We start from the raw sequence: 17438 nt of genomic DNA, 5'->3' as shown, positions 1-17438 counted from the left end.
GTACTAATATATCTTAATATGATATATAAATATTAAGACGTTATTACAACGATAATCTTTACGTACAGATATCGTTTTGAATTTCTTAAGTTAGTAGTCTTGTTTATGTATAAAGTTCATTGTTAATATACATAATAAGATACTTATATATCATTTTATCATGTTATATATTATATATATATATATATATATATATATATATATATATATATATATATATATATATATATATATATATATATATATATATATATATATATATATATATATATATATATATATATATATATATATATATATATATAAATCATCATGTCATATACAAGTTATAACGTTTGTGAATCATTGGACAAACTGGGTGGTCAAATGTTAACACAAAATCCGTTTCAATTAATCAAGTCTCAACAAGTTTGATTGCTTAATATGTTGTAAACATTTATTCATGTAAATATTAATCTCATATAATATATAATCATGGAAAAGTTCGGGTTATGACAAAAGACCCCCAACGTGTTTGAAGGTAACGTGATCAAAACCTTCATCTTTGCTGTAACAGACTGAAACATGGGCTAGTTTTAAGTAGACTATTTTGCCCTTAGTGTTTGTGTCGAGTCTTTTGTGCTTTTATTTTTAATTAACTGCTTTATATTATTTTAATTTTGTTGAGACCAGTTTGTGATAAGTGTCTCAGAACATGTTCGTTTATTTAATTTGGACTCCGTTAGGGTTGTCAAATTAAATACGAAAGATATTAGGTAACTAGTAAATACATGTGTGATATGGGGTATGGGTTTTAAACCCAAATAAGTGCATGTATCTGCCTCATTTTCTTGAAACTTCCCAAAACACCCGTACCTAATATCTCTCCCTCTTGAAAACCCTAAACCTTTAATCTCGTTTTTGGTTTTGCAATTGTGTTATAAGACTTGTTACTACTGATTTCATGATCATATCAAGGTAAAAATCCGTGATTTTCATGTTTAAATTAGTGGGTTTATGTGGTTTCTAAGTTAGGTTTTGTTAAAATAAGTTTTGAATCAAATCTAGCTAAATTGATGTTGTTAGTATTTAAATTTAAAGGGTTTAAGTTCCTAAACGTTTTCCTAACTTGTTGTGTGTGGATTTTGGGTCAAAAACAAGTCTGGAAACGAGATTGAGTGATTTTGATTCGAAAACCCGAAGTTAGCTACTGATGTTGCTGAAGAACACAACTGTATGGATGCAGCTTGCAACCGAACGGATACATTGTGCAACCGTATGGGTGTACCTGCAACCGTACGAATGCAGTGGTGTTGTGCAACCATGCTGTGAACTTGTAACTGCATGGATACATGATGTATCCGTACGGATGAACTTGTAAGCGTACGGATGCATTTGCAACCGTACATATGTGGATAAGTGATGTACTTGTTGTTTAATTAGGTGTTTTCTAGCCGTTATGCTGTCTGTGTGTCTAATTTTGATTAGAACACTGTAATGACTTAGTTTATGATGTTCTCGGGTGATAAGAATAAGGACACAACTCAGTAGATAGAATCTGAGAAGTTGCTGGCAATCGATGAGTGGGTCTATCTTCGGATAGAGTTTAAGTGGCAAGTTACGCTACCGTGATTTATTCTGTTTACCGTGTATATTGTAGTGATTGTCATTCTAAATAGATATCTGCATGCCTTATTTTTGTATGATCTATGTGCGCACTGTGTTTGACACCATTCGTGGCGGGGTTTGGTTGGGAACCCACCGAGGCTAGGTCAGGTCGTGTTCGTATGAGGTCAACCGAGGCTGAGTCAGGTTGGGTCCAAGTTCTACAGTCTGTATAGTATAGCATATAAGGACGCATGCGTTGCGTTTGGATGGTTATTCAGAGACTTGGTAGAAAGGACTGTCGGTAGATCCTAGCCCGATCAGCTAGGTTCGTGTGCCCGTACAAGCCGCCGATCCTCATAATGTCTTTGTTTGTATGCTTGTTGGTTGTAAGCATCATTGTTAATTAGTGTATGTTTGATGCTTAAGCTTTTTTCTGTAGCTAGATTTCATTCACTTAGCGGTGTGCTAATCCCCCACATTCCTCCCCTGCAGGTTTAGGTACTACTAGTTAGGCTGGATGCAGGTGTTGAAGACATGTTTGACGAGCGAACTCTGATGTGGACTTTTATAACCTGTGTTTTGTAATAACGTAACATTATTTGTAAACTTAAACTTAATTATGTGAATTGATGACGTGGATATTCTGTAATTTATGTTGTGGTATTCTTAAGTTTTTCACTGTATTTTTTTTTTTTTTTAAAATGATTGGTGTTACATTTGCAAATAGTTGCAAGTTGTTAATAGAATCAACATCATTGACCTTAATCAACAAAGATTCCATTGGGTTTGAAATTTGTACCAAGTCTTGTTTAAGTAAAACAATCTTTTTTGGCTCAGTACCTTTATTAACAGCAACATTCTCCTTTTTAAGAAAAGAAGCGTAACTGGAACCATTTACATGTAAAGGGATATGTATGTTATTGTTGTTGACCGATTGGGCAGGGGTAGGATCTTTCTTGGCTGCATGATAATTGTAAGGTCTATCCTATGTTCCCTTTTCTCCTTTTTGGAAGCGAGCTACTGTTGCGAATAACGCATACCATCTATTCTAATGGAGGACAATGATTTTGCAAGCCTTCATTATCTTTGACATCATCGAAACGAGCAAATCCGAACCATTTACCTCGTTTGGATCTTTTATATTCAACGTATGTATCTACCACCACACCCTTAGATTCATAGATCTAACATAAGCTTTTTCTGTCTATAGATTTGTGATGAAGAATGTTGTTGAAACCCTATTTTTGTTTTGAATAGGGTTTGAGATCTTCTGCTCCCTGCTTCCGATCTTGATTACTCTTCCTGGCTTTCCAATACCAACCTTCGTCATCTTGTTGATAAGAGAATCCACCCATGTTAGCCTGATCACTGTCGTCGTGAGAACCAAAGAAGACGTGATCGCCCTAATCGCCAGAGAGGAGAGAGCGTTATTATTGTTAGATATGTTCACAATATCATAAAAAAATAAATAGTTACGTGAGATTTAAGATTTGTGTGAATCACACATTTGATTGTTTAATAGGTGAACATCGATCAATTTGATGATGTATTGGTTGTTTATTGGTTTGTTTTGTGTCTATGCATTAGATTAATGTGAATGGATTGTAATAGGGTCAAGATCATTTGTGATCACATAGATTGTATGATCTTTCAATCGGACGTAGGTGCCGAAACTATGTAACACAATTAAGTCGTCTGATCTATTCTAAATTTTAATCTTTATTTTTTGTCAAAAAAATTAAAATAAAATAATATTAACCTTAAACCCAAAACTCTAAACCGTTCGTGTTAAAAACTCAATCTAAATTCTAAATCTAAACCCTAAACCCTAAATTTCTAAACCCTAATATCTAAACCCTATAAACCCTAATATCTAAACCCTAATGTCTAAAACCTCAACATACGCTCGAAAAACACTATAATTGTTATATATTACTTCTTCGAGCGTTTTCCCGTCAAAATAAAAACATTTATCACAAAGTATCTTTATTAAATGTTCATATTTTCATCCAATCTATAATGTTCGTGAACAAAGTTTTTTCAAAAAAGAAAAAAAAAATTTGCTTCCCCCGCTTCCCCCCGATTGGTTACTTCCCTCTTGATCATACCAATATATATATATATATATATATATATATATATATATATATATATATATATATATATATATATATATATATATATATATTGAAAGGATCCTGGAAGAACTCTGCATAGCAGAGAACCCAGCGAACCATCACTTGTGAACGATGAACATGAATTCGTAACATCAATCGAAGGCGTTTTAGATGATGATTCCAACATGAAAGTTACTTAAATGTTGCATCTAATGCTCGCCAATCGTCAATTTAAGCTGAAACATCATATAGATTATGAATTTGAGCTATGAAGAAATTGTTGACTTTTTTTCCCCAAATCTTTGACTCACGAATTCGAGCTCAAATCTAGGAGTTAGAATCTGAAACTTTGCACATAGATTCACGTGATGAAACCTAATAAATCTGCGTTTTTCATTTTTGCTATAGGTTTGATTTTGAGAGATTCAATTTTCTTACGAAGAACAGAGTGTGCCTGCACCCAAAACAAGCTCAATCTGCATCAATCTGCACGCAGATTGACTCAATCTGCACGCAGATTTATTCCATCTGCACCTAGCTTGATCGAGCTGCACGCAGATTGACTCAATCTGCAGCAGATTGACTCAATCTGCACGCAGATTGAAGGTCGAGCTGCACATAGATGAAGGTCGAGCTGTTGGTTCTCTCGGTTCTCTACCACCTCTGGTTCTCTCTGGATCCTCACCCTATATATATATATATATATATATATATATATATATATATATATATATATATATATATATATATATATATATATATATATATATATATATAGGGGCAGGATCAATGGGAAAGTAACCAATCGGGGGGAAGCAAATTTTTTTTTTCGTTTTTTTTTGAATTTTTTTTTCCGGCATCAAGATCACACGAAAATATGAATATTTAGAAGAGACACCTCGTGATGAATGTTATTATTTAGGCGGGAAAACGATCGACAAAAATAACATTCAAGATAATATTGTTCGTGAAAAATATGAACGTTTTTTTTTTTCCATGTTTTGTGAAGTAAAATTTAGCCCGATTTAGAGTCTAGGGTTTAGGGTTTAGGGTTTAGGGTTTGGTGTTTTGGGTTTATTCCATAAACCCAAAACACCAAACCCTAAACCCTAAACCCTAAACCCTAAACCCTAAACTCTAAACCGTTCGTGTTAAAAACTCAATCTAAATCCTAAATCTAAACCCTAAATCTAAACCCTAAACCCTAAATTTCTAAACCCTAATATATAAACCCTATAAACCCTAATATTTAAACCCTAATATCTAAACTCCAATAGCTAAAACCTCAAAATACGCTCGAAAAACACGATAATTGTTATATATTACTTCTTCGAGCGTTTTCCCGCTAAAATAAAAACATTTATCACAAAGTGTCTCTACTAAATGTTCATATTTCCATCTCATCTATAATGTTCGTAAACAAAGTTTTTTCAAAAAACGAAAAAAAAAAAAAGTTTTTGCTTCCCCCTGAATGGTTACTTCCCTCTTGATCCTACCACTATATATATATATATATATATATATATATATATATATATATATATATATATATATATATATATATATATATATATATATATATATATATATATATATATATATATATATATTGTTTCATAAAACATGTGTATCGGCAGGGACATGTTAGCCCTGTGTTGACTTTGTCAACCCATCCAGCGGTCCCCTGTAGCCCACTGGAGCCTGGCGAAACACCATCATCCATTTCCCCACAGCATGCCAGACCCAATAAACGAACCTGCATTGTCATTGTTTCAATCTTCGCATGCGTGGGATCAAAGGATTATTTGGGCCCGGTAAGAATGGTTTTTGATCCAATTATTTAGAAAATCCTCACCTAGTGGGAATCGAACTCTCACCTCCCCTAAGGGAGAGTGAGTCATTCACCACTAGGCTATTGACCCATTCTTATATATATATATATATATATATATATATATATATATATATATATATATATATATATATATATATATATATATATATATATATATATATATATAGTACTACAGTACTCGTATTATTTACTCTCTATGAAACTAGACTAGATAGACTAGACAAGACAAGACAGTATATATAAAGTTAAGCACGATTATTGTATGCGCTTGTTGCTTATATTAAAGAAAGGTAGAAACCCGTGAAAGACGTTATTTATCTGGCTGATTTTCTCCTACTCTCCTTTAATTACCACCTCTATTTATATTTATATTCATCTCATTTACACTACTCCTTCAAATAATTAACTCTACTCGACCTATTCAGTTACAACACAAATTAAACACCATGTCTTCTTTAGAAGTCGATGATCCTCCTCATCCAGCCAACAAGCAATTTGATCGGCGCCGAAGCTTTCGAGGTTAGTTTACTCCTGATTACACATCCACGATCAATAGACACCTTTTAAAGTTGCTTAAAAAGTGTAGATCGCCAGGGACACCTTAACCCTGTGTTGGCTTTCACAACCTACCACCCCCACCCCACAAGGGAGTAATACCGGTGAAACACCTCCCCCTGGTACCCCATGTGTGGCAAGCACGAACCTACCCGCAAGCGGGATACTCCGACGGCCATGTAATTACCGGACGTACAATGAGGACGTACGTAAGAGGATAAACCCCACGAGTCAACCCAAAGAGTCAACGATAAATACATGATGCCGCCGGGATTCGAACTTGCGCCATTTATTGCTAAAGCTACCACAACATGGGGGCCATGGATCGAAAGCGGTGGGTACCGTTGAAGCACTGCTTCGTTGGTACCTTTTAAAGTTCTGTCATGTTTATTAATTAATGTTGCTAATTTGTAATATAATGAAAATTATAAGTAAAGATATTCAAGGAGCGATTTCGAAGATGGATCCAGAGATTGTAAAAAGCGTTATTCAATCAGGGAAGAGACCACTTGATGATGATAGCATGGCTACAACAGCTCCTTTGACAATATTTTATAATGGCATGGTTTCGGTTTTTCATGTCACTCCACTTCAGGTATATTATTACACCATTTTATTTTATATACTCGTATGAAATATGAATAAATGAAAATTTATTTTTATTACAGTAAATTTGTATTTTTATATTTAAAAGGCATGCATGGCAAAAAATTCAGCAGGCTAAATTTTAAAAAATAAATTTTATGTATGTAACTAGGCAGAGTTTGTTATGAAGATTGGGATTGGGGAAGAAACAGTCGACACATCTTCAGTACACCACCACCAACTTCATCCTCTTAAACAACAAGGTAGTATACACTACTACTATTTATTAGCCTTTATTTTTATTTTTATCAGTAAGAAAACCCCATATGAACGTGCACATTAACTCTTCTATAAAGAAAGAGTAAACTTTGAGTAATAAATTGCGTATTATACGCACCCTCTAATCACATTCGAACGATTTGGCATAGCCTTTACTTTCTTTTATGACTTCTAATATCCCAAAACCAAAATAGCAACTTAGAATTGGGGTTTTTGGTTTGTAGTCCAATCTCAATCCCAATCCCAAACCCAATTAATAATTTATAGGATGCTTATGTTCAAAGAATAAATTTACACCCATTTGATATATATTAACAACAACTGCCGCTGCCCCCGCCCCCACCCCGCCCCCGCTCCTGCTCCTCCTCCTACTGCTGCTGCTACAGCCGCCGCCGCCGCCGCTATTCAGATTTGTAAAACTAAATTTAATATATAAACACAAGTGAAAAAGATAAGTTGTTTGGTTTCTTTTCTAGATACACGAACTACTTTCATTTCCTCTCTAAAATACTCCGTAATTAGTTTTTTACATGCTTACGTGTATAGATAGATTTATGTTCACTATTACTTCAAATTTTACTTTAAAGAAATTTTGTGTTTTCTCTTTTGTTTTGTTAAGTTTTTTCCCAAATAAATCATACGATCAGTATTTAAATGAAATTCATACAGCTCGAGAAATCACATTTGATATGTCATGTAGTCCCAAAACATATTTAGTTATTACACCACTCACGTCTTTCCTTACCATGACAAACCGCCACATCAGTTTTTTCTCTCAATTTCCTCCTCATTTCTTTTCCATCACATACCACTATCAACAATGACATACTTCCTACACATCACATATGTAAGGATTTCAAAGTTGTAGTAAAATTCCACCCTATCAGCAAGGTTTACGCGATCGCGAGATCTATGACCATATCAACTTCGCGTTCACGAGATGTGCATCGAGGATAATTTCCATTCATGACCACAAAACTCCAGTTCGCGAACAGAGAATCTCGCAGTCGCGATGCTTTATCCCTGTCACAAAGTTTGCAGCTGAACTAATGTTTGCTTTGTTTGATATTCTTCACCATCCAAAAACATGCCCCACCAATTAAATAAATATGTTAGTTGTTTAAGCTATATGGTACAAATAAATAGAGCAGAAAGTATGAGAGAGGTTTGTGCTTAAGTATGCCATCTGAGGAAAAGTTGCAGAGCGAATCTTAAGCACATTTGAGGGCGGAGCCTAGGGCATGACAATGCCAATGGAACTCTCGAGGGCAAGGCGGTAGCCTGAGTGGGAGTGGAGGCCGTTGGGAGTCCTCGTAAAAGAAGTATCTTTTCATACTTCAATCTTTTAGTCCTATCTTTGAAAAATCTTTTTGATCCATGAATTATGATATATGTTTATTTTTATATTTTTAACAAGAATATTTTTGCTTTACACTATATACTGATCTCATCACCCCCGATAAATATGTTTAAGATTCGTCAGTACAACTCTTATTCTTACCCTTATGAAGTGTTTATCCAAATTACTTATCTATATATTCTAAACAGTTTCAAAACAATTGGTTACTTACGATTAAAATTTCAGATAATAAAATACTGCTTACTTGAATAAATATGAAAGTTAATTTATTGCATCTTACGGAGTATATCCTTTGTTTCACTCAATCATTGTATGGTATTCTTCTACTAAGTGCATTTGTAAGATGGACACTTTAATTGTGATGGATAAAGTACACTCCTAAACATATGCATTTGTATGATGGACACTTTAATTGTGATGGATAAAGTACACTACTAAACATAAACATATAATCTCAAACCGGGCAGTTTGATTTATATGGTATATATGATAAGTTTTTAATTGACGTGCATACCATCTTTATTAGCTGATGAAGAGAAGTTAGTTAGTGATGAGTCATATATGGACCTACCTATTGCACGCAAGAAGTCATTGCAACGATTCTTACAGAAACGCAAAGGCAGGTTTGTTTTTTCTTTTCTCCTATATTATTTATCATTTATGTCATATTTGAAGTTCATATTAAATTTAAAAGTTGAAGTTCATATTAAATTTATGGTTGTCTAACGAAATTTCATGATATTGTTACTTTGAGTTTTTTGTTACGGTAATACGGTGTAAGATACAATTATTGTGTTTTTTTTGGTGCAGTGTAAGATACAATTTTGATTTCGATTCATAACAAATACATCAATTTTATACACACAACCTTTCTGATTGATTGGCAGGTCAATTAAGATTGGGTGATGATTCTGCTTATCATTTTTAGTCGTACATTATCCTCTTTTATCATACACCACCAAACGTGTATTATAGCAATGTAACGTACAACACATTTTGATCCATTCAAATGATTCGAATCATATTAATGGCTACGCTATGTTGGCTTCCGATAGCGACTGCTCTAGCATTAGTGTTACAGAAGATGCTAGCTAGTCGATGAGTCTAACTGGAACTTGAATTAAGAATGGAAAATGGTGTTGATGTTGGTGAAAGTTCTAACACTAGTTTAGATGGATGATTTTATCAACGGTACCTTCGACATGTCCGATGAAGAATTTGTAAATTCTGATTGTGAGTTTATGGATGAGCGATTTGAGGAGAATGATAATAACAATCATGAGGATAAGCAAGTTTCTGGAAATGTCCTGTCGGGAGCTAGATCCCATGACGGGAGTCATGATCGGAACTGTAACGTTATTGAAGATGAAGAGTTTGTTTAAACATCAAAAGTCTTTTCCAAGAAAAAGATGATGTGGTTGCTTTGGGAGAAGGTGTTGTTGAAGTGTTCCAAAAAAATAATGATGATGTTGGGCTGGATGTGGAGGGGTTACCACTCCCCAGGCTCCTAATGAACCTAATTCGGCTGGAGGAAATAATCTAGGGAACACATCTAGTGATATGGCTCCGGGGAAGATATCTGGGCCTTCGTAAATGCTGGTGAGAGCTCACTTGTAGGCCCAGTTAAGAATGGCAGCGATAATATTTGCAGCCCAGTTAGGCCCAGTCCTACTATGCTTGATTATAATTCCCTTAGTACCTCCAAAAGACGGGACTTGTCTGGTCTCAACGGGGGCCACAACTCAATCGAAAATTCTGGGCATAAACCTATGGGAAAAAGCCCTTATCGTCAACAAAACTGGAAGTAAAAACCTGCTAGTCGATTGAAGAGAGTCGATCAGCATAAGAGTAAAGTTAAAAAAGATTGCAACTAGTCTAAGCTTAGTAATTGGAAAGCTTCATCTCGAATGTTTAATATCAAAAATGCAGCACACAATAATCAATCGAAAAAGCGTGTTCTCTGATCGCGATGTACTTCATGTGATAATTTCGGGAATACAAATAGGGTCCCCTTTGTTTCGAAGAAATTGAACACGTCAACTGGCACATGTACCTCATCCTATTCTGAAAGCAACAATGGGTTGCACGAATTTGGTTGTAGGAAAGGTTTGAAGTGGAAGAATAAGCCCAACCTGTAAGTGCTTCAGTTTCGTCCAGTAGTTCATTTTATTAAGTTTTGATTATGAAGATCTTGTCTTTAAACATTCGGGGATTTGGTGTTGGAAAAGATGATAAATTCGTGTAGCTCAAAAGGTTATGTAGGCGGGAGAAACCAAATATATTTTTCTTACATGAAACCAAGCGTTATGTAGTGGATTTCAGTTGGATTCACATTAGGGTAGTGGTAATTGCAATTGTTCAGAAAGAGATGGTGGGTAAATCCGGGGGCAAATCATAATATGGGACTCATCGTATCTTGATGCCACTGACAGTCTGACTTTTGTATTAGCGTTCGAGGAAAATGGAAAAGTTCGGGTTCGAATTTTAACCTCAATAATGTGTATGACCTCACGAGGACTCCAACAAGAAAAAACTGTGGGAATTTCTTTCTAGAATTTTTCTTGGTAAGGATAAGTCGTTGGTTATAGGTGGCGATTTTAATGGGGTTCAGGGCTTTGATGATAGATTTAACTGTAACCTCATCATAGGGATAGATGGTTCAATAATTTTATTGAAAGCAACAAACATATCGATCTTCCTCTTGGCAAGCGAAAGTTCACTCGTATTAGTCACGACTCACGAAGGCCTCAAAATTAGTAAAATTGATCGTTTTCTTATAAATGAGAATTTTCTCTCATATAGCAAGGGTTATCAGTCGTGGCCATGGATCGAAATCATTTGGACCATTGTCCGATTATGTTCAAAGAAGTTGAAAAGCAATTGGTCCGAAACCCGTGAAGGTTTTTGACGATTGGTTTAAAATAAATGGGGTTGATAAAGTTATCCGAGATGCTTGGAATGAAGATGGGGCTGATCGTCCTCGTAAGGATTGCAGATTTCGAAACAAGCTAAAAAGAACTAAAGGTGTTTTGAAGGAAAATCGCAGAAACAAGCTTGGGATATTAGATGAAGAAATAGAATTTTTTAAATGTTTAGCAACTAACATTGAGCTAAAAGCTGAAACAGCGTTGCTTAGCGAAAGTAAAATGGAGCAGCGGTGAAATGCTCGTAAAGAATGGTTACAAAGAGACAAGACAAAAACAAATATGTTGAAACAAATGACGAGGGTTCGGTGGGTTGTTGAAGGCGATGAAAACACCAAATATTTTCATTCGTTGATTAGAAGGTACAATATAAACAACATTCTGATGCCTCTCAATTGATGGAGTTTAGAATGAAAATCCAGAAGATATAAAAGAAGCAGCATACATTCATTTCAATGGCATCTTCGAAGACCGAGTTATCTCCAGCCCTAGTCTAGAAGACTTGGTTTACCCGGCACTGTCTCAAAATGAAGCAGCATCATTAAAACTCGAAATCGGTGAATCGAAGATAATTGTAGCCATCAAAGGTTGTGGATCCTCAAAATCACCCGGACCGGATGGTTTTAATCATAATATTTTTCAAGAATTATTGGAGTTGATATCATCGATGCGATTTCGTGGTTATGGAGTAATTGTGAGTTTTCTCAGGGATGTAATGCTTCTTTCTTCACCTTATTCCCAAAAAAGATGACCCCATCGGGCATAGTGACTACCGTCGGATAAGTCTAATTGGTAGCTATTACAAAAATCATCGTGAAAATACTCTTGAATAGACTTCGAAAAGTTATTCTAAAGCTTATTGGCTAAGAACAAAGTGCATTCATGAAAGAACGATTCATCTTAGATGGGATTCTTGTTGCAAATAAATCTATTGATTTTTCAAATAAGAATCGGCTCAAAGGCATAGTTTTCAAGGCGGATTTCAAAAAAGCTTTTGATAGCCTAAATTGAGATTTCCTCATGGAGGGGATGACTTTTATGGGCTTTGGGGTTAAATGGCGTAAGTAGATACTAGCTTGTCTTAAGTCGGCCACCATTTTCATATTAATAACTGAGTCGCCTACAGGTGAATTCTTGATTGGTCGTGGGGTACGACAAGGCGATCCCTTATCACCGTTTCTGTTTTATCTTGCGGCGGATGGATTTAATATCCTTAATAAATCCGCCGTAGGCAAGTGGTTGTGGAGGTTTAAAATCGAAACCAATTGCTTATGGACTAAAATCGTTCGTAGTATTTATGGAATTGTCGGTGGTTTGCGTCCGAGAAATGGGCATGCTCATAACTTGACCGTTGGCATTTGGAACAATGTTATTATTGCATGTGATCATAGCGATGACTTGGAAATCTCATTCAAGAACTCAGTCAAAAAAGCAATCGGAGATGGAAGCTCAACTTCTTTTTGGAAAGAAAATAGTGCGGTTCAGATAAATTTAGCAACCAGTTTTCGAGGCTTTTTAGGCTGGAAATGTGCCAAAATGTCTGTATTCGAGATCGTGTTGTTTTCAGCACGTCCCGACAATCTGCACTTCGCCTAACGCTGTACCAGGGCACCGTCTGGACGCACATTAGGGGAGTTGAATAATCTCGAGAGGTTGTTGTCATCTATATCGTTTGACACCAGAAACAGTGACACGTGGAACTGGAAACTTGCATCAAACGGAATTTTTTACACTTAAAAAGCTTGCTTCGATTGTCGATAATAAACTTCTAACAGGTACCGAATTTGGAAGTCATGCATGTTTGAGAAACAACCTAGTTCCTAAAAAAATCAAGGTTTTTATGTAGAGAGCGTTGCGTAAAAAGATTACCCGTTCGAGTCGAGCTTGACAAAAGGGGTATCGATTTGGACGTGTGGTCACGAGTTTTCAATTGGTGGAAGTTTGGTAATTTCTCGAATTTAAACGTTAATGATATCCTTAGTGGTAATTCTCCATTTGATTCGTCAAGTTTAGGTCCGAGAGTTCGGCAAGCGGTGTAGTGGGTTTACGTATACTCAACCTCATGTGTATTTGATTTTTTCGTGTTCGGGGCCTGAATGTGTAGCTTATTTTCTTGGCCCATTGTACTTTCATAGTTTGTATATATTGTTGCATATTTCATATATATATAAAAAATATAATATATCCTTGCTTTTCTATAAAAAAAAAAAAAAAAAAAAAAAAATTACGAACCATTTGTCACTTAAAAATATTATTAGAGGGGATTGTTGATAGCACATATGGAGTATTAAGAAGATTAATTAGCATTAACATTTAACATGTTTTTGACACAACTGCATGGTTTTATGGTTTGCAGGGTGAGTTTGGTGACTGAATAACAAAAAGAAACAAAGAAGGGTCACTAGTTACTACAGGTCTACAGTTAGGGGTTGTTTGCACGTTTCAGTGATGGATTGATAGGTTTGTTTAATTGTTTTTCAAGGAAAGTGTTACCTGTGGTTATTTAATCATGCCATCTAATGTTAATTGAATAAGTTCGATTCATATTACTTTTTCCCAGTCATTGCCTTAATCTGTTTTTTTATATTAAAAGAATGGTGGAATTAAGTATTAATATTGTACTAGTACTGGATGTACATACTGAAAGATAGATATACACTCATTGTAACTAATTCTTATATTCAAATTGGTTTGCCAAAAATTTAGGTGGCTTATAGATGTTCACTAGTGTTAGATAATAAGTTAGGCTCAATCCGATTGTAGGTTTGGGTCCATCAGGTTTTTAGGGTTATGAAGCCTATATATAGTGGCTAATGTAATCAATAATAGTCACGGGTTTACATTCTCTTACATGGTATCAGAGCAGTTTCTCTAACCCTCAGACCTACCGCTTCCACCTACTATCACGAAATATCCTCCAGTCATCAACTACTTGTCGATGATTCGAAGGGATCCCAAGCCATCGATGTTACTAAATTCTCTCCCTCAATCTTTAAACTTCTATTGGTATTATTACTTTGTGTATGCGATCGTCGCATCACCCATTCATGTAACCTCACATGCTGGCTTCCACCGACAAATCTTATGTAATTTCTTTTATCATTCACTTGCTCTTTATTCATATCCCTAATATCTTGAACTAATTTTGCTGTTTCTTAATATATAAAATAATCCTCATCGATGTCGTAGACCAGAGTAACCGTCATACTTTGCATTTTATTTTTCATCTTTTCCAATCCCATTTTTCTTTTATATTAATTCTGATTGAAACAACTTTTTTAATAATAATCGGCGTGGGGCTGAGCCGTCTAGTGTGACTAGGTTCCAAACCTCGAAAAAAAGAGAATATAGTCAAAATTCTTGTTTGCAGCGTTGAAGATGACTGTTATCATCAACAAAGTTCTATGCCCAAATCCTGCTCAATCCTTAGGCAAAGCAAGCCACGGCATAAAAGAAAAGAAAAAACGCTACGGAAAAGGAATACGCAGTCAAGCAGGCGCAACCATGTCAATGAATATCATTCTATTCGATGCAACAAAGAAGAATAAAAAAAATTCACTTTTGTTTATTTGTTAGTTTTTTTTTAACTCCGGTCCGAACTTTCGCGATTTCACCGTTCGGACTGCGGGGGAGTGTTAGATAATAAGTTAGGCCCAACCCGATTGTGAGTTTGGGTCCATTAGGTTTTTAGGGTTATGAAGCCTATATATAGTGGCTAATGTAATCAATAATAGTCACGGGTTTACATTCTCTTACAAGTAGGAGTTAAGGTACGAAGTTGGTTAAGTAGTAAGAAGGGTTTGTTTAATTTATATGTAGTTTCACGATTTTCACTAGCTTTCTTGTTAACAGGCCTTTATATTCATGTCGTGTCAGAATAGCAATTAAACCAACAATGAATGTCAACTTTAAAAGAGCTAACTAACTTTCATTGAAGGTAAGAAAAACAATCAAGAAAGTGAAGTAACATATGATAAATATAAAATAAACTATTTTTAACATTGAAGAATATTAGGGGTGGATGAAAGTCAAATCTGGACTAAAATGGTTCCATTACTTCCATGATTAAGAAGGTGGGACTTGTGGTACCTTATCCATCTTTTGTGTTTCGCTATTTTGGTTCGTAAGGTTAGCTTCTAGGTTGGTCTAGGTCGGTTTACTCTTTTCGAGCCTTTCGTTGTGTTTATGTTTTCTTGCTTGTATCGGTATAAAGAATTTTTCATCTATTAATAAGGATCCTTTAATATTAATAGTAATCGGTATATTAACAAAAAGATAATAAAATAATAATAAAAACCCACTACACATAATCATATATTAATACTTTAATTTTTTTTAAAGGTCAAAAGAAGAATTTTATTACTATAAATAATGTTTCGTACATGATATATACAAATTTAGATAGCGCGAAAAGAGCATCTTGCTTGACCAGCACACATGAAACACAAGACCTGACTTGACTAACAAGCTGGGAGAGTTATACGACATCAGTGCTGGGTTCCAGCGAGAAAGATGCTTATGACCCACCCATTTGAGACTTTCAGGGATGTTGGAGAGCAGACTGTCCATTATGAAAAATACAGAGGACACTAGATCAGACAGCCCATTTGAGCATCTGCAATAATACAGTGTATTAACCAATACCACTTCGGCTTGCATTTGGACCTCCAATCGCTTGGGGAGAGCTTAACCAACACAGCCATTCAAAACTCGCTTTGTTGGATCTGTTATAAATCTACTCGTAACTTGTTAACTGGATTTCGTTTGTCAAGACAGCAACACCCCTGTTATTATTGCTGAAAACCACTTCGTTCCTATGATGCCAAATATAATAGCAGGCAATCCTTTAATAGAGAAATGTTTTTGTTAGAATACAACTACAAAGTCAATAAAAGTCAAATTACCATTTTAGGTAATTTGACTTTAGGATCAGAAGATGTTATCTTCATCATTTCCATATTTAGAAGACCACAAGACAGCATATGGTTCCAAGTTTCAACGGATATAAGTCAACCACAACAGTCAACCCCCACAGCATCTTTCCCTTTAGAGTAAAGTGGTTCCAAAAGTAACAATGGAGCCTAACTTCATTAGGAAATAGCCGTTAGAGATTTTTGTGTATAAAAACACTTAGCTTTGTAACAGATTAAAAACAATTAAGCTTGTATCAAATACTTAAAAGTTATCAATACAAACGATCATTTTCTTATTAATTTGACATGGTATCAGAGCTAACGGTGTCGATCTTGGATCAAGACAACCGTTTTTTTTAGCTTCAATCATTTTCCCAAAAAAAAACAAAAAAAAAAAAAAAAAAAAAAAAAAAAAAGCTTCCATGTCAAAAATTGACGGTAGCTTAATTCATCGAACCAGCAGTAGTATGAAACCTGAACAACTGAGGCTGATTAAAAATAGTTACCTTAATGTTCTCTGTAAACCACCACTGGTCACCACCAGAACCGAAAACTTCATAGCCTACCAAAAAGGAAAAAGGCTGAAGATGGCGGAGACGGCGACAACAGTGGCAAAGACGGCAGCGACAGTGGCGACTGGAGCAGCGGTCAGAAACAACAGTGAGGTAACAACAAACAACACTTCAGCAATCAATCGAGGTACAGGGTTGAGATTAAAAATCTCAAACCCTAATAAAAACTCCTATTTTAATTTGCATAAATCAGGCAAAAGGGTGAGAAAAAAACCCTCAAGCCCGAATTTTAACCCTGGTATTAAACTTAATAATTCGACTAAAATGGTGAGGAAAAAGACCTCTAACCCTCTGTTGCAACAACCGATCAAATTGAAAAGGGAAAACCCTATACAATTGCGAGAACAATCAATTGTTGAAATAAATCGCTTCTGGTGTCTTCAACATGAAGAAGTAGGGTTAAACCCTAAATTAAAAACTTCACAAATTAACGATGAGATGGAAATGGGTGGGATGAGCTGTAAAGTGAAGCTCTCTTCCCAAGTTAGAAACCCTTCAAGTAACAAGGAGGCAAATAAAGGGTCAAATGACTTTTCAAGGAATGAATCACACAGTTATTTTACAAATAAAGAGTCAAAAAAAATGTTTGAAAATAAAGGAACATTCTCGAATTGTAATTTTAAGTCTAATGGACCATCAATTATTACTAGCCCTTTTAAAATGTCCTCTAATATATGTCATGATGAGCCAA

The 17438-nt window shown here is 35.2% G+C and overlaps 1 protein-coding gene across 1 annotated transcript; it reads left to right on the top strand.

The window, feature by feature from the left end:
• The first annotated feature begins 6375 nt into the window (after nucleotides 1–6375).
• Nucleotides 6376–13735, top strand: LOC139842316 (protein TIFY 9-like). Its single transcript, XM_071832467.1, has 5 exons — nucleotides 6376–6448; nucleotides 6552–6709; nucleotides 6872–6962; nucleotides 8865–8961; nucleotides 13619–13735. The coding sequence occupies exons 1-5, from the start codon at nucleotides 6376–6378 to the stop codon at nucleotides 13638–13640; spliced, it is 441 nt and encodes a 146-aa protein (XP_071688568.1). The 3' UTR covers nucleotides 13641–13735.
• Nucleotides 13736–17438: the final 3703 nt, after the last annotated feature.

This window comes from Rutidosis leptorrhynchoides, chromosome 4 (assembly GCF_046630445.1).
Source record: "Rutidosis leptorrhynchoides isolate AG116_Rl617_1_P2 chromosome 4, CSIRO_AGI_Rlap_v1, whole genome shotgun sequence".
Taxonomy (NCBI): Eukaryota; Viridiplantae; Streptophyta; class Magnoliopsida; order Asterales; family Asteraceae; genus Rutidosis; species Rutidosis leptorrhynchoides.
The sequence above is the reverse complement of the archived record's forward strand: the minus strand, read 5'-3'. Positions and strand labels throughout refer to the sequence as shown.

Coding starts and splice junctions, on each gene's coding strand:
- LOC139842316 (XM_071832467.1), top strand. CDS start 6,376: ATGCCGCCGGGATTCGAACTTGCGCCATTTATTGCTAAAGCTACCACA. Junction 6,449..6,551: donor GGGGCCATGGATCGAAAGCG/GTGGGTACCGTT, acceptor TTATAAGTAAAG/ATATTCAAGGAGCGATTTCG. Junction 6,710..6,871: donor TTCATGTCACTCCACTTCAG/GTATATTATTAC, acceptor GTATGTAACTAG/GCAGAGTTTGTTATGAAGAT.